Source organism: Thamnophis sirtalis, unplaced genomic scaffold, assembly GCF_051295495.1.
Source record: "Thamnophis sirtalis isolate CommonGarterSnake01/CBP01778 unplaced genomic scaffold, rThaSir2_p1.2 scaffold_2, whole genome shotgun sequence".
In the NCBI taxonomy this organism is placed as follows: Eukaryota; Metazoa; Chordata; class Lepidosauria; order Squamata; family Natricidae; genus Thamnophis; species Thamnophis sirtalis.
Genome location: NW_028261382.1, coordinates 68,392,417 through 68,412,571, shown reverse-complemented (window position 1 = coordinate 68,412,571; position 20,155 = coordinate 68,392,417). Strand labels below are relative to the sequence as shown.

The 20,155-nt window shown below is 53.0% G+C and overlaps 2 protein-coding genes across 5 annotated transcripts in view; one reads left to right on the top strand and one right to left on the bottom strand.

Moving 5' to 3' along the window:
* Positions 1-579: 579 nt before the first annotated feature.
* Positions 580-18,715, bottom strand: RAB36 (RAB36, member RAS oncogene family). Of its 3 annotated transcripts, none has more exons than XM_087705918.1 (11): positions 18,639-18,715; positions 15,239-15,311; positions 15,021-15,112; positions 10,167-10,232; positions 7,789-7,890; positions 6,051-6,115; positions 5,881-5,932; positions 3,117-3,198; positions 2,083-2,173; positions 1,688-1,807; positions 580-1,260 (listed from the first exon to the last, which is right to left on the bottom strand). In XM_087705918.1, the coding sequence occupies exons 1-11, from the start codon at positions 18,644-18,646 to the stop codon at positions 1,199-1,201; spliced, it is 813 nt and encodes a 270-aa protein (XP_087562044.1). In that variant the 5' UTR covers positions 18,647-18,715; the 3' UTR covers positions 580-1,198. The 3 variants fall into 3 exon arrangements, with proteins under 3 accessions (XP_087562044.1, XP_013925496.2, XP_087562045.1); XM_014070021.2 differs by lacking the exon at positions 18,639-18,715 and adding an exon at positions 15,967-16,121; XM_087705919.1 differs by lacking the exon at positions 1,688-1,807.
* RSPH14 (radial spoke head 14 homolog) overlaps positions 18,421-20,155 on the top strand; it is a 115,237-nt gene continuing 113,502 nt past the window's right edge. For both annotated transcript variants that reach the window (XM_087705916.1, XM_087705917.1), the window contains exon 1: positions 18,421-18,654. In XM_087705916.1, the coding sequence (XP_087562042.1) occupies positions 18,456-18,654 (199 nt within the window). In that variant the 5' untranslated portion in view covers positions 18,421-18,455. The remainder of the gene's footprint in view (positions 18,655-20,155) is intronic.

Genomic DNA, 20,155 nt, shown 5'->3' with positions numbered 1-20,155 from the left:
TCTGCAAACAAAGCCATTTCCCACAGTGCATCGTTTGGAGGCAGGAAACGTTCGTTGCCTGGGATGGGTAAATGTTCCCTTCAACCAAGAAGGGCAGTGCCATGCTCTGGCATAGGATGCAGCAAGGCTACTGGGTGCTGCAGGTAATGTCCACTGGCGAGGGGGGGGCAGTTGTGGAAATTTATTTCTCCTTCAGAGTTCTTCTGTGATGCTGGACATGCCTCTCCACCACTAGCCGAGGGGTCTCCCTGAAGCGAAAGTGTGAGAACTGGCATCTTGAACCCAGCTCTCTGGTGGCACAGTGGTCAGAATGCAGCACTGCAGGCTACTTCTGCTGACTGCCGGCTGCCAGCAGTTTGGCAGTTGGAGTCTCTCTGGCTCAAGGTTGACCCAGCCTTCCGTCCTTCCGAGGTTGTAAAATGACCCAGATTTGGAGGCAATAGGCCAACTCTGTAAACCGCGTGACGAGGGCTGGAAAGGACTGTGAAGCGGCATATATATAAGTCTAAGGGCCATGGCTAGTGGGCTTCACCAATTGCTGCTAAGGTCTTACTGAGTGATGGGGAGCACAGCACAGAATACTGGGCCTTCCGGCAGAGCCTTTAATTGTACAAAGGACATGAAAAGAAAGCTCTGTTTTACAGGGGCTGCCCTGGCAGTTCGTTCTAAGCAACACTAACAAGTAATTCAGGCAATTAAGTCAGAGCAAGACCCTCTGGTGTCCAGAGGCCAGTAGACAGGCCTGAAGTCGGAGACAGTCAGGGGTCACCAGATTTTCTCACTCCAGATCTCCCACTCTGAAGTACAAATTTCTCCTGCCGGTTTTAACAGCTATTTCGTGGTTAAGGTTTAACTAGATGTCCAGTTCAAGTAGAATTTGCGGCTGCCAGGAAGAGTCAGCTGGTTTGGGGCTCTTGCCCTGAATTGGCCCAGTCAGTCGATCTGGTCCGTTCGTCTCATCTCCAGGTAACAAGGAGGCAAATGCTTTGCATTTGGAGCACGAAGAGCTTCCAGGGAAACTGGGCCCTTCCAGAGAAAGACTGGTCTTGTCCTCAGGTGAGCCTCCATGGCTCAGAGAGGCTTTGGGAGCAGCGGAGGTGGGGACTGGCTCTTTTGTGCTTCTCCGAGATCCAGTGATTCCCTCCTTGTCCAAGAGTGATGGGGGAAGCCTGCACTGCGGTGGGTCCCCTGGGAGCCCTTAGCAGCAGTTCAGGTTGGATGGATGAGATCCGTGTGAAGACGCCACGTTTTCTTCTATTCCTGCAAGAGGAGACCAAGGGAGGGAAGGGGCTTCACAGGTTTCCTCTCCTCCCACCCCCAAAGGCCAGCTATTGTATTTGTGTTTTCCAGGATGGGCTTGGATGTCCCTTCCGCTCCCTCGGAAGAGTTGAACCAGAGTGGCTGCCAATGCTGCCCTTCCCTGGGCTCAAGCAGAAGAAGCCCCACTGGATCCCCCAGGAGCTGCTTCTGGGCAGGAGCCCCCTAGAGCCCCCCCCCCCCTCTGCCTCATTCTCAGCCGTGGCCGCTTGAAGATGGCTGGGGGATCAACTCAGCACCTTGGGGAATCCAGAGGGTTGAAGTCCCCCCGTCTCCAGGGAGCCAAGGCTGAGAAACGCTGCTGTAGAAGGAAAGAGCCCCTCTGACTGCTGTCCTGAGGAGGGGGAGGGGGGGAGTCGGGCCAACATACTAATGAGGTCTCCTGTGCCGATTGGCAGCAGCCGGTTGCAGCTCTTCTCCAGCTCCATTAGCACAGACCTCTCAAAGGCCAAGGCAGCCACCCGGAAAAAGAAGTCCTTGACATTTTCCCCTGAATAAAGAGGAGAAAGGGGAAGACCCCCCCTCAAAACCTTAAAACCCGGCAAGTGGATATATTGGCTAGCTGTTGCTCCTCTAGTCAGAGAAGGGACAAACATGGCCGCTTGCTGGGAGAGCAAAGGCACATGAGTCTTGTTGCCCAAGATCTCCCTTGCATGCGAGGAAGCCTCCTGAGGGCACCAAACCTTCCAGACAGTCCTAGGGGGAAGCGAGGGGGGTCCATTCCTTCCCTGATCTGCTGTGCTACCTTCCTGGGGTTCAACTGACCTGTTTTGGCCGAGACAGACCAATATTCTGCCTGCATCTCATTGGCCAGATGGATGGCATCCCGCTCCATCCGCTCGCTCTCGGCATTGGACTGAAATGGAAATGCAGAGCCACAGAGGGGGAATGAGATGCTGTCCCCCCCCCCAAAACCAAATGCCTGTCTCTCCACTGCCCTCTTTCCAGGCCATGAGGGGTTGTGGGGGAATCCCCAGTTGCAGGAATAGGGTGGGGCAGTGAGCTTGAAAGGCCTCCACAGGAGATCTAGAGGGAGCAGAATTGACTGCAGCCTGGCATATGAGGACTCTTGGGGGCTGAGTGGCTGCCCTTGTCCAGTATCTCCTCGATCAGGGCAATGGACTCGCCTTGGCCAGAGGCGGCTGGGCCAGGCCTGAATGCCGCAAGTGAGGGACGTGGCATCAGGGGCCACACAGCCAGCCCAGCAGTCCCTCCAAGGCTTGGATCCTTCCTACATCCAAGGGAAAAGGGAGGGGGCCAGCAACACCAAGGAATGTGGTGGGAGGGGTGACAGACAGGCTGGGGTCCTCTGTATACCCCCTGCCCTTCTGGCCTAGTCTGCATGAAAGAGATTCCACAGGGGAAGCCCCCAGCCTCACCCACAGCACCCGTCCCTTTCCAAGAAGAGCCCAAATGAGCTTCCTGAGAAAATCAATAATGGGGAGATGCAGCCGCTTCCCTAGAGAAAGGAGAAAGGAAAGCCCAGGGCAGAGGGAGGGGACAGACTTTTTGTGGTGGAGGGCAGCAAAGGCACCACCCTCATTCGCTTCATAAGGGCGCCCAGTGCATCTTCTTGATCTATCAAATAAACTGCCCCCATGCCAAAAGAATGGGTCTAGGGGATAACCCCACCAGGGTCTCTTAACACCTGTCTACAGGTTATGGTCAGAAACACCAAGATTGGAGACAGAACCGGGTAATGGAAGTTCCGCCTGTTTTTTTGGCTGCCATCTTGATGCCCGTGGTCTCTTCTGGCAGAGGAGAGAGGGAGGGAGAGAGAGAGATTCCTTCAGGCTCACCAGCAGATCCTTCTTAGTTCCCACCAGAAAGACAAAGCTGGAGCCGGGATGATTCTCCCGCAGGGCATCCTCCAGCCACCGTCTGGAGAGGGAGAAGAGGACAGGTGAGCAAGGGAGGGATCATCTGACACACTGAGAAGACACACCTGTATCAGTCCTGGCTTGGGCCAAAAAGTCCCCCTGCAGAGGCCTTTTTCTGCCATCCCAGCCCCAAAGATGCCTCTCCCTGTCCTGCTGCAATGGGCAGCCTCCACCTGCTTATCTGGTCTGGAAGAGCAGTAAAGAAAGAGCTTCTTTGCAAGAGGGACCTGGGTCCCCTATGTGGATCACTGTGATGGGCGGCCTTTGAAAATCATGCAGAAACCTCAGCTAGTGCAGAACACAGCAGCACAAACAGCGATCCCTGCCCCCCACGCTTGGCCCATGTAGTGTCTCTGGGGCGTGACCTGCCCTGCCCTGCCTCCCAGTCTCTTTCCAGGTGCAATTCAAGATGCTGCTCACCACTTCCAAAACCCAGGTTATTTGTCGAACTGCCTTCCCCGAGGACAGGGAGGGCTAAGCTTTGTGCCATCACGTGCCAAAAGCGGTGGGGGAACATGCGTCTGCGTGCCCACACCCATACTTCTATGTGCCTGTACCCCCCCATGCCTGAGCGTGCGACCCCCTGCACTCCTCCTGCTTTTGGCACGTGATGGCACAGTGGACACGTTTTTCACCCTCCCCAAGCTCCAGACCCTTTCTAGGAGCCTGGGGAGGCCGAAAAAGGCCTGTTTGCCAACCTCTGGTCAGACCAGAAGGTCCGTTTTTCGCTCTCCCCAGGCTCGAGGGTTTCTAGGAACCTGGGAAGGGCAAAAACGCCCCCCCCCCCAAGGCCTCTGAAGGCCAGAAACGGCCCTTTTTCGGACTTCCAGTTTGTGTGTTGGCCTGTTTTTCACCCTCCAGAGGCTTCGGGGAACTCCTGAAACCTCCGGGAGGCAAAGAACGGCCCAACACACAAACCGGACGTTCAGGAACGGACTTCCAGGTTGCCCATTGGGCCATTTTTCTCCCTCCAAAGGCTTCAGGAGGCTTCCCTGAAGCCTCAGGAGGGCGAAAAACAACCCAATGTGCAAACCAGAATTCAGTTCCCAAACTTCTGGTTTGCGCGTTGTTTTTTGCCCTCCAGACGCTTCTGGGAAGCCTCCAGAAGCCTCTGAAGGGCAAAAAATGGCAGAAAATCAAGGCCGAAATCAGCTGGCCAGTGCACAGATGGAGCTGACAGGGCCAAGCCTCGCATGTCCTCAAAAACGTGTGCCATAGGTTTACTCCCACGGCCTTAAGACCTCTATCCATCATTCCAGATCAAATAAGGAGGGCACAGCCCTGGTCCCCTCACCAAAATATAGCCATTTTATGGGAGGTAGGAAGCCCATCTTCTCCATGGTAGCCACTGCCCCTTTGCCTGAAACCTGGCAGGCTTCTTCCCTCCTGGCCTTCCGTAATGCACTGAAGACCCCCCTTTCCCCCGACGGTGGGATGGGAGTGACTGCAGGTTGGAAGCTTGACATGGTACCTGGTTTCTTTCGTCGGTGTTTATGGCTTTTAATATTATTTTATGTTGCTTTAATTCTTGATTGGGAACCACCGACTCTGTTCTAAGGCGGGGGGAGCTAGAGCAACGTTTTAAATAAATAGATCCCTGCCTTCTGCCTCTCAGCATTCAGCCTGTTTTTCTCTCTGCAAAGCTAATCAGGGGGCGGCCGACCATCTGCCCATGTTTGCACCGTTGCTCCTTTGAACCGGCAAACTCATCCAGTGATGCCCCGAGTGATACGGAAAAAAGGAGAGGCAGAGGGCAGAGGCACGGAAGGTGCACCATCTGTTCTCCTGCTCAGCAAACAAGACGCTCCCTGTGCCAGGCCCTTCCCATACAGGCCGCCTGCCCACCCAGGCTGGTTAAGCCAGCTGATCCTCCCTCTGGAAAGAGCCGGGGTGAAACCACACCAGCCAAAGGACCCCGGAGCCCGAAGGAGCTGAGCCGGAGGCAACGCTGGAGGGAAGCCGCTTATCAGAACCCAGAATGGCTGTGCCCTCCTCTCACGCGCAGCCTGCAGAGGCGCTTCGGAGTCAACTGGCATAAGGGCATCAGGACGAGCCAAGCCTTCAGCCTCCCTTGGCCTCCTCCTCCTGGGCCCTTTAGGAAGACCTGCCCAGCTTGATTCCACACAGCAGGAAGAAAACGGTGCCTCCCTCATTGACAGGCAGGGTGAAGCCATGTCCCCCACATAGTTTAATGCACGCATGCCCCTTCTCCGCATGCAAATTAATATTTAACTCGCTTGGGGTTTTTCTGAGGCAAAGGCTCTCAGCTAAATGTGGAGGAGCCATGATTTCAAATTCCAAGTGAAGACGAGTTTGACTCTTTGTTACAGAAATGGCACAGGACAGCTTGAAGGCCTTTCCGTTGCCTGTGCGTGCGTGCGTGGGTATGCAGGATCGGATCCTTTAATCATCCTGGTAAGCTTAATGCTTCATGATGCGACACTAATAGGCCATTTCTCCACCCACCACGGACTCCTAGTATGCCGACCCCATATCACTGACGTCTCCCACCATGGTATTATTTTGGCCAAACACTGGTTGAATTGTAAGAGGGTTTGCTCGACTTTGGCTTTGTGTAAAAGCAGGCAGATCTTCTTCAGCCAGTAAACCTGGTCCCGTCATTCGTGGCTCAGTGGGATAGGCAAAGTCAGTCAGTCACAAGGGAAAACCAGAGAGGACTTACTTGGTGTGATCCAAAGTCTGGATGTCAGCCAAGTCGAAAACTGTGACAATCACTGCCAAGAAAGTAAAATAAGATTGTGCAATGTTTGAGCAGCACCTGAGCCACCGGTTGGCCATGCCAAAGATGGGGGGGGGGGGCAAAGAAGGAGTGTGTCTTCACCCTGGGCTCACCTTCCGCTCCTCTGTAGTAGGTGGAGGCGATGCACTTGAACTTCTCCTGGCCGGCCGTGTCCCATCTGGGCAGGAGGGAAGGAGAAAGTCACCAGGGGCTCCGAGGGGACCTAAATTCTCCCACTGACGGAGCTAAAGTATAGAGTAAGCAGGAAGCCCAAAGAACAACTTCCTCCCATTCTTCAAAATTAAAACATACACACACACAGTGTTAAGTGAGTTTTGCTCCATTTTACGATGTTTCTTGCCACATTTGTTAAAAGAACACTGCAGTTGTTAAATTAGTTAACAAGTTTGTGAAGTGAATCTGGGTTGCCCCTTGACTTTGCTTGTCAGGAGATCGCAAAAGGGGATCATGTGACCCTGGGACACTGCAGCCGCCATAAGTATGAGTCAGCTGTCAAGCATCTGAAAGTAAATCATGTGATCATGGGGATGCTATGCTTGGCATTCAGACGTTGCTCAACAGTCTTCCCAGGAAGACTGTTCCCTCAGGGGCTACAACCATCTTGGCTTGCCAGTCCTGGCCAGAGTTTCCAATTTCTCCCATAAAGGCTGGAATGAAGAAGCTCCCTCCGAGACATCCCAGCCAGCCAGCTTCCATCCTGGGTCACCGGTTATGGTCCTCATTGGCACATTCAGCTGAAGGCCCTAAGAGACCATGCCTATTGAAGAAGCCCCAAGGCCAGGACAAGCACATCGCCTCCCTCGGAATGAGCTTTTCTTCTCCAGAGAGGCTTTCTGCTGGGAAACCCTCTCCATTGCTCTGCCTGGAGGGCTCCGATGGGGCCCGAGGCATCTTTTTAGGCTGAGCTAAGAAAGCCCACATAGACCCCAAACTCTTGAGCCTCCCTCCTCATCAAAGGCTTTGGGATTTCAGATCTGAGCTTACAGGGCTGGATGGGCGTCTCTAGCAGGCAGAAGGAATAACCTTGAGGGACAGGAGGAAAAGCTGCAGTAGTCAGATAAAAAAAATCTGAATTGGGGCAGAAACTAATTTGAGAAAGCTTCTCAGACAGGACTCACCCTATTTCCCAAGAGCGAGGGGGCAGGCACACACAGGCTTGCAAAAATCTGTTACAGGTAGTCCTCAACTTACAACAGACCCCCGCCCCCAACCAAAGGTATTTACGATCCAATTCCAGAGTTTGAATGGCTCCTTCTTCAGCAGTCATGTGACCACATTTCAGGCACTAAGGAAATGGTCTGCATTTACAGCTGTTTGAAGCATCCCAGGGTCATGTAGCCACAATTTATGACGATGTTTTTGCCAATAACTGGCATTCCAGCAAAAATGCCCCCTAGCTAACAATGGGCTTGTTTAACACCACATAAAAAAGAGAGAGAGGTAAAATCGGGTCTGTCATGTGGGTGGCCCACCTTACAACTGTCACAACATATGACCGAAGCAGGCAGAATCAATTGTGGCCATAAGTCAAGGACTATCTACACCATAACTCTGTAATAAAAGTCATCTGTGCACTCTGGGGTTCCAGTCTGGTCTACCACAGAGGGCTGACAGAATCTGGGAGTTGAAGCACGATGCCCAACATCCCGAGTACACGCTTCATTCTCTGTCTGTCAGGGTAAGTGCATGCGCATAAAATATGCAAACTCCCTCAAGCGAAGGCATTCTGAAACTCAAGACTGCCTTTTCCATCAGAAATGCTGCTTTAAGGTTATTCCAGTGAACCTTCCATATACCTGGAAATGGGGACAGGAGCGCTTTCCAACTTACATCTGAAGATTGTAGGGCACCCCAGCGATCTCAAAACGCTCAATTTCGAAATCCACCCCAATGGTTGCCTTGTAATCCCAGTCAAAAACCTCTTTACAAAACCTGTGATTGAAAAATGGTTAGGGAAAAAACAGCACCTCATTTAAGTCTTGGTAGTCTATGGAGATTCTCAGTCATCCCGGTCATGGCTGTCCCAAAGGTGCTTTTTCAAGAGGCAAAGAGCTGAAGAAGCTTCTTGGATGCGAAGCGAAACGTCTTCAAAGAAAAACCAGAAAGTCCAGCTGCCTCTTGAAAAATCACCTTTGGGTTAAATCTTGGAAGTTCTTTCCAAAGGCTGCGGTTGTCCCTTTATGTGCGCATTTGGGAGACAGTCCAGTTCAGACAAACAGTTCAGCACACAGGCCAGCCGATCAGCGTGGGAAGAACACAAAATGGCAGAGAAAAGGGATGAACTTAACTGCTCCCGACATCTGATAAAGGGAACGGAAGCTTCTGCTTTTAAATAAAATGTGGTAGTCAAAAATATGCTGCACATTCCTTCTGAAATTTCAGTGATGTGAGCTTGAGAAAAGCCCAAGAACAGTTAAATTTCAAATAAGCACATTTGTTATTTTTATGATGCCTACAACAACTTTGCTGCTTTCATAGACCTTACAGCAGCATTTGATATGGTAAATAGAAAAGTACTATGGAGTAGATTGACATCTGTTAAAGTAGAACCTAGATTCCTGGTTTTGATTAAAGCCCTTTACACAAGTACCTGTTTGAGGGTGCAGTATGGGGTTAATGGGGCTCTGGACTAACAGGATTCACACAAATAAAGAGGTAAGGCAAGGTTGTATCCTGGCCTAATTATTATTTAGTTTGTATATCAATCCCAGGGTTAATGAAGGATCCGATGATCCTAAATACTTACTGCAACAGCTTGCTTTGTGCTGATGATACACTAGTAGGATTACGTAGGCTATTAAGAAGATTCAGCTCTTATTGCCAGGATAACTACCTAATCATCAGTAAATCTGAATCAAAAATAATGGTGCTTAGAAAACACCATCAGAGACATAGGTGGCAATTAGATGGTGAACCAATTGAACAGGTTAACACCTTTGTATATTTAGGTGTAACTTTTGGGATCTTGGGCTTGCCATCATCAACGTTATACATTTAGAACTAAAGCCCATTTGAATTTACTGCTTAAACTAAAGTACCATACTTACCCAGGCTCCCCAGCTCCATTAATTTATAAAGCTAAGGTTACCCCTGTGCTCTTGTATGGAGCAGAAGTTTGGGGTCGATACTCAACCACAGTCCTAGAACAAACATAATCCCAGGATTTGAGATGTATTTTGGGTGTAGATCCAAGAACATCTGCTGCAGCAGTTAGAGCTGAATTGGGAATTCATACAATTCATGCGCTATCCAAAATTAGAGCATATAACTACTGGTACAAAGTCAATGAAATGGAGACTGATAGACTCCCCAAGTTATGTCTGTTAGAGCAAATAAAATTGCAATCACAAATCTCCTGGATCACCAAACTAAGAAATTCGGTAAGAAGCTGTGGCCTTCCTGTCTCTTGCGTAACAGGAGAACAACTCAAAAAAAGAGCTGCCCAAAGAATTAAGGATATAGAAGCACAAAATGATATCGCTACCCTTAGTAAGGTGGGTAACTTGAAATGGCTGAGTAAATGCAAATGTACTTTTCAGTCCTTAACCAAAATGATTTGATTGAGATCTGCATATGTGGGACTGATTGGAGTAGATTGCGGAGGTGACACCAAAATATAATTTTATCGTATTTTATCTATATCTTAAATTACGTATTCTATTCCAATTTCATTTTAGACTGTATTTTATTCCAATTCCTTTTTAAATTGTATTTTATTCCAATTCCATTTTGAATTGTATTTTATCAAATTCCATTTTATATTACTTTTATCAAATTTAGTAATAATTTGTTTCTAGAATTTGGCACCTTGATATGGCCCAAGAGCTAATCAATAAAGACTCAATGTCAATACGACAACTAATATTATCTGCGCTTTGTGGAACAGGAATAAAGGTCGTAAGTGCAGTTTTCGAGCTCCAGGTCCATCCACAGCCTTCATGGAGGGGAGGGGAAGGGAGGGGGGGAGGGAGGGAGGGATCTTCCTTTGCACCCTGCCCATGGCCTGGCTTTAAGGCCCGGCGGTTCCATCAGCCTCCAGTGCTCCCAAGCAACAGGGGCTTCACCCACCCTAGAAAGGGCCCAAAGCAACCTGCATAGCACTCAAAGATCCCTGCAGGAAATGGCCAGTGAATTTAGAATAACCCACAGAAGCCGCCCTTAATTGCTGCTGGAAATGGAATTGTTTCGACAAGGAAGCATTATAATACCTGTTGATAAGGCTTGTTTTTCCAACGCAGAGGTCTCCCACCACCACCATTTTGGAGATCTTTAGGCTGGAAGACACATTGTCACATTGAACATGCTGATAGAGTGTTAGGAAAAAACAGATGATTTCATGGAATGAATGAGCTTTCAAGGAGAGGGATGCAAAATCTGGAGCTCTCCATGGCTTGAGCCAACTCGGCACTGTCCTCCCCTATCAAGAGCCTCCCATCCTCCTTTTGAGCTTGAAGCAGTTCAGGCACCAATGCGGTTTTGCATCCCTCTGCTTCCTCCCACCCCCAATTCTTTTCCAATCTGAGCGTAAAGCAAACTGGGGGTGTGTGGGGGATGTGCTTCAGAAAGGTAGAAACAGACAGGAGGACCCTGATCTGCAGCAAAAACAACATCAGGACATCAAGATGAATCAAAATGCATTTCTCTCCACAAAATGAACAGATCTTGCATTTATTTAAATGTCTCTCCGGCAAAATATGAGGCAGAATTTGCTTTTACATTTCCTGCCTTTCCTTCCTGCCATCTCCTCCCACTTCTCACTTAACAAACTTACACTTAACAAGCATGCCAGGAAGGCTGGGTTGAGAGAGAAGGACAGCCAGCCTCTCCTCTCCCAGAGGGGGGCTTGACTGATCCAACATTTTAATCAGCATATTGCTGGGACTCTCTAGCTTAGAGATGTAGTTAGACTATATTCTCCAGAGGGAGACAGTTTTATAATAATTGATCTCCTAGAAGATACAGTTGATGTCTGGATCCCACAATTACCTGCACAATCACTTCTTTCTCCTTGTTTCTCCTCTTTTCCCAGAGGTCAATTTCTCATGTTCCCTGAGAAGCTGCACTCTCCCTCCCAGCCCAGCCCAGCATTACAATTCTGGCATGGAGCACCAGACCCATACAGAGGAGCTTGAAAATACCCCAGCCGGAGGACCCTTCCAGGCCGTGATGAAGCACAGGGTGCTGGACAACCTCCCAGCTTTGGCAAGTAGGGGACCCTGTGCCCTTCCAGAGGGAGCCTCTCCTAGGTGAAGGTGGTCAAAAGGAAGATGCCTTAAGAAACAGCCTCCAGATTGCAGTCCAGCTTTGGACAATGCTGGGCCCGCGTTTTACCCCACAACCTGTGACTGGAGAACTCCTCTCCCTTTCATGACAGGAAAAACAACACGCATGGCTGTCCTTTCATGTAGTGCTTCTCAATCCTGGCAACCTAATACTTGACGAGGGGGCAGACCTGGCATGTATTACTGAAACCTGGCTGGGCCATGAGGAAGGAGTCCCGCTCTCAGAAATGTGCCCGGAAGGGTTCCAGGTGCTCCACCAACCATGACACCAGAGAAGGGGTCGGGAAGTGGCAATTATTATCCGAGAATCATTAGTTCCTCGCAGGATCCCTGCTCCGGAGACTGTAGGGTGTGAGTCCCCTGATGAAGTGGACAAGGCCATGGGAGCGATGAGTGCCTCTACCTGTTTACTGGATCCATGTCCCTCCTGGCTGGTTTCGACCAGGGAGGTAACACGAGGCTGGCTCCAGAGAATTACGAATGCTTCCTTGTGGGAGGGTTCTTTTCCACAACCTCTGAAGGAGGCGGTGGTGAGATCCCTCCTCAAGAAGCCTTCTCTGGATCCAGCTATTCTTAAAAACTGTTGTCCAGTCTCCAACCTCCCTTTTTTAGGGAAGGTTGTTGAGAAGGTGGTGGCCCTCCAACTCCAACGGACCTTGGATGAAGCAGATTATCTACGTGGCCCGACAAAACCGCACTCGTCAAAATAGCGGTGACAAAACCGCATCGCTAAAGCCGCAACGTCATCACCGCGACGTCATCACCACAGCGACAACAGCGCAGCGACAGAAGGGTGCTTTAAAACAGCGTGGCGACAGAAAGCCAATTTAAATTAAGGTAAGGGTTAGGATTAGGGTTAGGGGTTTGGGTTTGGGTTAGGGTTAGGGTGCTGAGTGCTTCGGAAGGCACAGATTTGCCCTCCATGGTTATGTCGTCATGCTAGGGTCGCCTTTTTCCTTAGCGCTTCGGATGGCGCGGATTTGCCCTCCGCGCTTATGTCGGCGCGGATAAGGGCTTCACGGTTTTGTCAGTGAACTGATTATCTAGACCCTTTTCAGTCTGGTTTCAGGCCTGGTTACTACACCGAAACTGCTTTGGTCGCACTGACCGATGATCTCTGGCGGGCCAGGGATAGAGGACGCTCCTCTATCCTTGTGCTCCTTGACCTCTCAGCGGCCTTCGATACCATCGACCATGGTATCCTTCTGCGACGACTGGAAGAGGTGGGAGTGGGAGGCACCATTTTAAGGTGGTTCTCCTCTTACCTCTCCGACAGGTCGCAGTCAGTGTTGGTTGGAGGGCAGAGGTCAACTCCTAGGCCCCTTAATTATGGGGTGCCACAGGGGTCGGTCTTGTCCCCCCTCCTATTTAATATCTACATGAAGCCACTGGGTGAGATCATTCGCCGGCACGGGATCAAATACCACCAGTACGTGGACGATACACAGTTGTATTTGTCCGTCCCGTGCCAACTCAGCGTAGCGGTGGAAGTGATGTGCCGGTGCCTGGAAGCTGTTAGGGTCTGGATGGGAGTGAACAAACTTGCACTCAATCCTGACAAGACCGAGTAGCTGTGGATGTTGCCTCCTAAGGACAGCCCAGCTAGTCCGTCCCTAAACCTGGGAGGAGAAAATTTGCTCCCCTCAGAGAGGGTCCGCAAGTCAGGGGTCCTCCTGGATCCGCAGCTGACTTTGGAACATCACTTGTCAGCTGTGACCAGGGGGGCCTTTGCCCAGGTTCACCAGTTGCGGCCCTACTTGGACCGGGAGGCACTGCAAACAGTCACTCATGCCCTCGTCACCTCAAGACTGGATTACTGTAATGCACTCTACTTGGGGCTGCCCCTGAAAAGTGTTCAGAGACTACAATTAGTCCAGAATGCAGCTGCGCGAGCAATACTGGGTGTACCTAGGTACACCCACACTACACCTATTAGCTGCACTGGCTTCCTATTGGTCTCTGAGCACGATTCAAGGTGCTGGTTATCACCTTTAAAGCCCTACATGGCCTAGGACCCGGATATCTACGAGACCGTCTTCTGCCGCACACCTCCCTAAGACCGATAAGATCACACAGGATGGGCCTTCTCCAGGTACCATCAGCTGGACAATGCTGGCTGGCGGCGTCTCAGAGTAGGGCCTTCTCTGTTGCCGCTCCGGCCCTATGGAATGAGCTACCCCCAGAGATCCAGACCCTACCCACTCTCATGGCCTTCTGAAAAGCTATCAAAACCTGGCTATTCCGGCAGGCCTGGGGCTGTTGACCTCTGGATTGAGGTCCAACCCCGCTTAGACTGGGTGCATGTTGTGTCTTTTTAAATCTGTTGTGTTTTATTTGTTTTTAAACTTTCTTAATATTTTTGTTTCTGTAAGCCGCCCGGAGTCCCCCGGGATTGGGCGGCCTATAAATTTAATAAACGGTAAACAGTAAACCTGGAGATGGGCAGCCTTCAATTGCCAAGATTCTCCTGTCAGCCGTCCCCTTGCCCAGATACATCTTGTGTGTCAGGTGCGCCATTTCTTCGATCAGGAGGCCCTTCCGAAAGTCACTCAGGCCCTGGTCATCTCACAATTACTGCCATGTGCTCTACCAGGGGATGCCGTTGAAACCACCAGGAAGCTTCCGGTGATTCAAAATACAGTGGTGCCAGCAGCAACAGGTGCTTTTTGGTGTACCCACCACTGCTACATGAGCTGGGTTGGCTGCCCGTTGGCTTCCAAGGGCAAGTCAAGATGCTGATAATGCTTATAAATCCCAGTGTGATCAAAGGCCTGGATACCTGAGAGGCTGCTTGTCCCCAATTGCTTCAGCCTGCCCAGTACAGGTGCCCCCATTAAACACTGACATCTCGTGGGACCTAGGCCGGGTACCTTCTCTGTTGGGACCCCACTCCCTGGAACAGCCCCCCCCACTGCAAGATCAGTATCTTCTCTCCTGGGGTTCCAGAAAGCTTTGGGTCCCAGGCCTGGGGTTGATGTAATGGCTTCTGTTTGGTTTTCTGGACTTTGTTATTTATTAGAGTGTGTAAGACCGGGCTGTTGGTTTCTTTCAATATTTTTAGCTGCTTTTATGTCTTTTCCAGTTTTGTATGCTGATCAGAGTCTCCTGGAGCTGGGCCGATAATTTAAATAAATACATTGTTAAAAAACCCAGAGTGAGATGCTTTCCTAAGGTTACTCCTGTCCTTCAAATCCAAACCATTTTCTATTTGGGTCTGCAGAAATTGGAAAACAGGATGAACCTGGGTGGTTTGTTTGGCAAAGTCTGCAACGAAAGAGGGTGGGGTGGCACTAACAAGCTCTTGGGATTCAATGCAATGCATACACTGCTAGGCCTGACTTACAAAGCAGAGCACCTCCTTGGTTGATGATGTTGCCTGCAACACTTTTTATTAGCTCACATCCTTTTAAATCATGAAGCGGGTTGGCTTGACTTAGCAGAATGTGCAAACACTTCAGAACCTCTGGCAAGCAATGATTTAAACATCCTGGTAGCATGTAAGGTGTTGCACCCATCTGGTGTGTCCCATCAAGTGTGGCTTACAAGAAACAATAAAGAGAAGAGGAGATGGACGCTATGAAGGGCAGATAAAAGGAGGAGACTTTCCTGTTATTCCAGAGGCATCTTCCTCACAGAAATACGAGGGGGCCAAAGAGCCCCGCAAGGGCTGCTTCTTCTCTACTTTGGGGCATCTTGCCCAGAGCAGGGAAGCATCGCCAAGAAAGCAAGGCAGATGGAAGAGCTCAATGACAGGCTGCTGCCCATGGAAGGCAGACTCACCCAATGGTGCCCGGGTTCCTCCGCTGACAGGCCGCCCTCACCTGGGGATGGAAGTCCTCCCTGAACTGCAAACAGGCCTCGGGGGTGTAGCACTGCAGGCAGAGGGGAGCAGCATCACTAGAACGCCCTGGCTGGGAGGGCCCACCATCCCTTCCTCCAACTGGGCAAAGATACCCCCCTCCCCATCAGGGAGGGCAGGAGGGGCATTTCTTGCTTACCTTGGGGAAGTCGAAGATCCTCCGGTCTCTGCTGACGGGCAGGAGGGGGCCCTTCATCGCCCACCTTGAGGGGCTGTCAGGCACAAAAGAAAGAGGATGAGGACACTTTGCCAGCCTCAACTCTCCCTGCCAGGCCGGCGGAAGTCAGCATCTCTGCGTGCACACAAAGCTGAGAGACGGAGAACATGGGGGCGGCCTTTGCAGCGCTCTCGCCTGTCTCGCCACCGGGCACGCCCCTCAGCCCAGGCGGGGCTCCCCCATCACCGCACGGGGGACCCTCGCTGGACAAGAGACGGAAGCCCCCGAGCGCCCTGCCCGAGGCCACCCTTCCAAGCCGCGCCGTCTCCGATCCCGACTGACGCGCCGTTGCCAGCAGCGGCCTGCGAATGGCCAGCCTCTCCCCTTGCCCGGAGCCCCTCAATCGGCGCAGCCTTCGGGCCTTCCTCCGCCACCTCCCGCCCAGGCTCCGCACTAGCGGAGGGAGCGGCGCTTGGCGGAACAGCGCCCAGGCAGGTGCCTCTGTTGCTCCAGGTGGTAGCAGCGCCCAGGCCGTCTCTCCCAGCAGCCGCCCGGCCGGCATGCTCCAGCCTCCGGTGCTCGGCCAGCAGAACGGCCGCGGCGGGCTCCCCCCCTCCCCGTTCGGCCACCCGAAGCAACCTGAAGGCGGGCGCGAATGCTCCGGGCCGGGGAGTCCGGCGCCCGCCCTCCCTCCCTCCGAGTCCCCGCACCCAGCAAGCGGCGAAGGGCAGCGCGCAGCCCCGGCCCACGGCCCCCTCGCGCACGGGCTCCCGAGCAGGGTGGCGGCGGTGCTGCTGCAGGCGGAGTTGGCGTGAGGGCCTCGGCGGGCAGCGGCCGGCTCCGACTCTAGTGCCGTGTGGCCATGGCAACCACCCGAGGGCGGGAGAGGCTCGGCCCTTCCCCGACGCACCCGCGTTGCCTCACTGACCTGAAAGGCCAACTTCCCTCCCTCCCTCCCTCTTGGTTCTCCGCCGACAGGCGCTTCCCCCCCGGCCCGAAAATGCCCCTTCTCCATCAATTTCGGTGCCAGGAGAGGCTCCGTGCGCAGAAACCCCACCCCCACCCCGTCCGCCTTAATTGCATGCGTCTCCCCTGCAAAATCGCGAAGCTCGTCGCTGGTTTCAATCACAGCCATTCAACCGGGACAGTCCGAGGATTGGGGGTGGGGCGTTGGAGAAGGCGACTTCCAAGGCCCCTTATGGAAATGCAGCATAGGATTGGAAGTGACCTTGGAGTCGTCTTGTCCCTCCACTGCTCGGTTTGGAAGATCTCCATGATCCCTTCCTCTTCTGCTTGGAGACCTCTGGAGAAGAGAAATTTCACACATCTCGAGAGGCTGCGATGCAGGCAGGTCCTCCTGGGCCCTAACCCCAATCTGCTTCCCACTGATTGCAGACTGTTGGCTCTTGGGCAGCCTTTGGATTTCTGAAGAGCGCCATCCCATCTCTGCCAGCCTTCTCCTCTGTGCCCTGGTTAGTCTCCAGAGCCTTCAATGCATCAATAGTTGTCCTCTGAGCATACTGCAGTTTGTCATCGTCCTGCTTAGATGGCGGTGCCAAAACTGGACACAGAATTCTGGGGGAGGGGGGAGCAAGTCAGAGAGGAGAGGGACAAAAGCCTTTTCTCATCCATAACCTGCCTGAGGACCTTGTCAATTGGACAGTATACACCCAACTGACTGGCCTGTACTCTCCTGGCTCCACTTTCTTCCCTTTTGTAAAGAGAGGAGCAACATTCACTCTTCCTCAGTCGACTGGCACTTGGCCAGGCCCTCAGAAACCCTTCAGGTGCCCTGGCATCATTCTTCTGGCCATGGAGGCCTGCATTCCTTAAATCAGGGAACCCTCCTGTCTACTCTGACTGCATCTCTCTGGGTAGATTCCCTGCTAGCTAATTTGGAATCCCTGCAAGGGAGAAAGTGACCCAAACCTACCCCCTCCTAGTAAAATCCCTGTAGCCCTTATCTGGTTATTCCCAAGAAGAGAGCACAGTCAGTCTGAGATTCTTGTAAAAAGCAGCAATAAACTACTCCGAGCAGCTCGGTTCTTTGCACCTGACAAAAGGCTCCATTTCCCTTTGGAAACAGTCAGGGTTAAGACTCTTATTCCCTTGCTGGTGCCCATATCTTGCTTACCCCCTGCTCCTCAAAACAGCCCTTCTGCCTCTTTCCCCATAGCCCCCAACAATTGTGGGTGTGTGGGCATTTCTCGCAGCTGCCAAGCCTCAGAATTTCTGCCACAATCCTTTCCTTGCTTCTGTGCCCATCGTTCCCCTTCTTCCTTTTCAGGATGCCCAGTTCTATGTAATGGTCAGAACCAAATAGGCACAATTCCACCTTCCAAGAAACGGGGAACCAAGCTGATCAGCAGGGAAACCGCTGTCTTCCTGCCTGTATCCGGCTGAGTCTCACAGGGGAAACTTCTCCCTTAAGAAACCGAGGTCTGATCCTGCTGGGCTCAGCACCACCTTTCTCCTGCAGCTCGGGAGCCGAAAGGCCTTTGGCCGACTCAGGAGCTCCAGGAGGCTCCTCCGGGTTACTCATCTCCTACTCACAGCGGCCCAGCAGGGAGGGAGGGGGGCTTATCGGCAACCTCTCCCTCCCCTCCCGCAAACGCACGAGGCTCTGAGCTGCCCGTTTTTGTTTGCACAGGAGAGGATCTGCTCCAGGAACCAAGTGAGACAGAAAACCAACCCGCTTCCTGGCAACTGAGCTGCTCTGCTTGGCTGGGAACCGAAGCGCCTCTATCCTGGCATCGGTATTTCAACCACCTGCTCGGATCGGCCCTTCTTTGCCATGTGCTCTGAAGCAACTTCTCAGCCACGGAAGGAGCCGGCATCCAGCTGGGGCCGTGCAGGAGGAGACGTTATTCCCAGGGGTGGGGAGGAATTGGGGGGACCAGCCTGCGGCAAGGGTCCACGCCGCCCTCGCCAGCCCCGGCCCAGCGGGAAGGGCAGGGTCGGAGAAGACGGGGAGGCGTCGCAGGACGCAGGGCGAGTCAGCGGAGGGGACAGCTTTCTGAACGCCGCAGCGACGAGGGAAGCCGAACGTTCCCGAAACCACTCGGGCGAACGCCCGCAGAACCGCGGGAAGGCCCCACCCCGCTCCAGAGCTGGCGCGTGCGCATGCGCGGACTTTCCCGCCCGGCGTCCCCGTCGCCTAGCAGCCCGGCCAGCGCGGCTCGGCGGGCTCCACTCCGGCATGGCGCACCCGCGGATCTCGGCCCAGCTGCCCCCCGACATCGATCCCACCAAGGCGCCCGTGGCCTTCGGCCGCCGAGGTCTCCCCAAGCTCAACGAGGAGCTGCAGCACCCCGAACTGCTGACGCGGCAGCGGGCCCTGATGGCGCTCTGCGACCTGGTGCACGACCCGGAGAACGCTTACCAAGCCATCGGCCTGGGTGAGCGGCGGCCTGGCGGTGGCGGGCGGGAGAAACACCTAGTGGCCAGCGGCCGTCCAGCCCCGCGTGTCTCGCCTGAGCCTCTTCAAGAGGCGTGGACTGCAACTCCCAGCGCTCAGCAACCCAGAGCGCCTCCCTGGGGATTCTGGGAGTTGAAGTCCCGCGCTCTTAAAGGGACCCTAAGGCGGGTATTTGAGTATTTGAAAATTTATTTATAGGCCGCCCTTTTCCCTGGGGGGACTCAGGGTGGCTTACAACTCAAAGGGAGGGGGATACAGACAATAACACATAAGGACAATACATAATTAAAAATAGAACACAACATTCATACCATTCGGGTGGGGGTGAGTTACATTCTTTAACCCCAGGCCTGACGGGATAGCCAGATTTTGAGGGCTGTGTGGAAGGTCTGGAGGGTGGTGAGGCTGTGAATCTCCACGGGGAGATCGTTCCAAAGGGGCGGAGCTACTACTGAGAAGGCTCTCCTCCACGTAGTTGCCAGTCGACACTGACTGGCAGATGGAACTCGGAGGAGGCCTAATCTATGTGATCTAATGGGTCGCGAGGAGGTGATTGGCAGGAGGCGGTCTCTCAAGTATCCGGATCCACTACCATGAAGGGCTTTATGGGTGGTAAGTAGCACCTTGAAGCGCACCCGGAGATCGACAGGTAGCCAGCGCAGCTCACGGAGGATAGGTGTTATGTGGGTGTACCGAGGTGCACCCACGATCGCTCGCGCGGCCGCATTCTGGACTAGCTGAAGTCGCCGGATGCTCTTCAAGGGCAGCCCCATGTAGAGCACGTTGCAGTATTCCAGCCTAGAGGTCACAAGGGCACGAGTGACTGTTGTGAGAGCCTCCCGGTTCAGGTAGGGTCGCAACTGGTGCACCAGGCGAACCTGTGCAAATGCCCCCCTGGTCACAGCTGATAAATGATGGTCGAAGGTCAGCTGTGGGTCCAGGAGGACTCCCAAGTTGCGAACCCTGTCTGAGGGGTGTAATGTTTGACTCCCCAGCCTGAGAGATGGAACACTAACCAAGTTAGTGGGAGGGAAACACAACAGCCACTCGGTCTTATCCGGGTTGAGTACAAGCTTGTTAGCCCTCATCCAGTCCCTAACGGCTTCAAGACCCCGGTTCATCACGTCTACCGCTTCATTGAGTTGGCACGGGGCGGACAGATACAGCTGGGTATCGTCCGCATATTGATGGTATCTTATCCCGTGCCGCCGAATGATCTCGCCCAGCGGTTTCATGTAGATGTTGAAAAGTAGGGGGGATAAGACCGAACCCTGCGGCACCCCATATGTTAGCGGCCTAGGGGTCGATCTCTGCCCTCCAACTAACACCGACTGCGACCTGTCCGAGAGGTAGGAGGAGAACCACTGCAAAACAGTGCCTCCCACCCCCACCTCCCGCAGTCGTCGCAGAAGGATACCATGGTCGATGGTATCGAAAGCCGCTGAGAGGTCAAGGAGAACCAGGATGGAGGCATGGCCTCC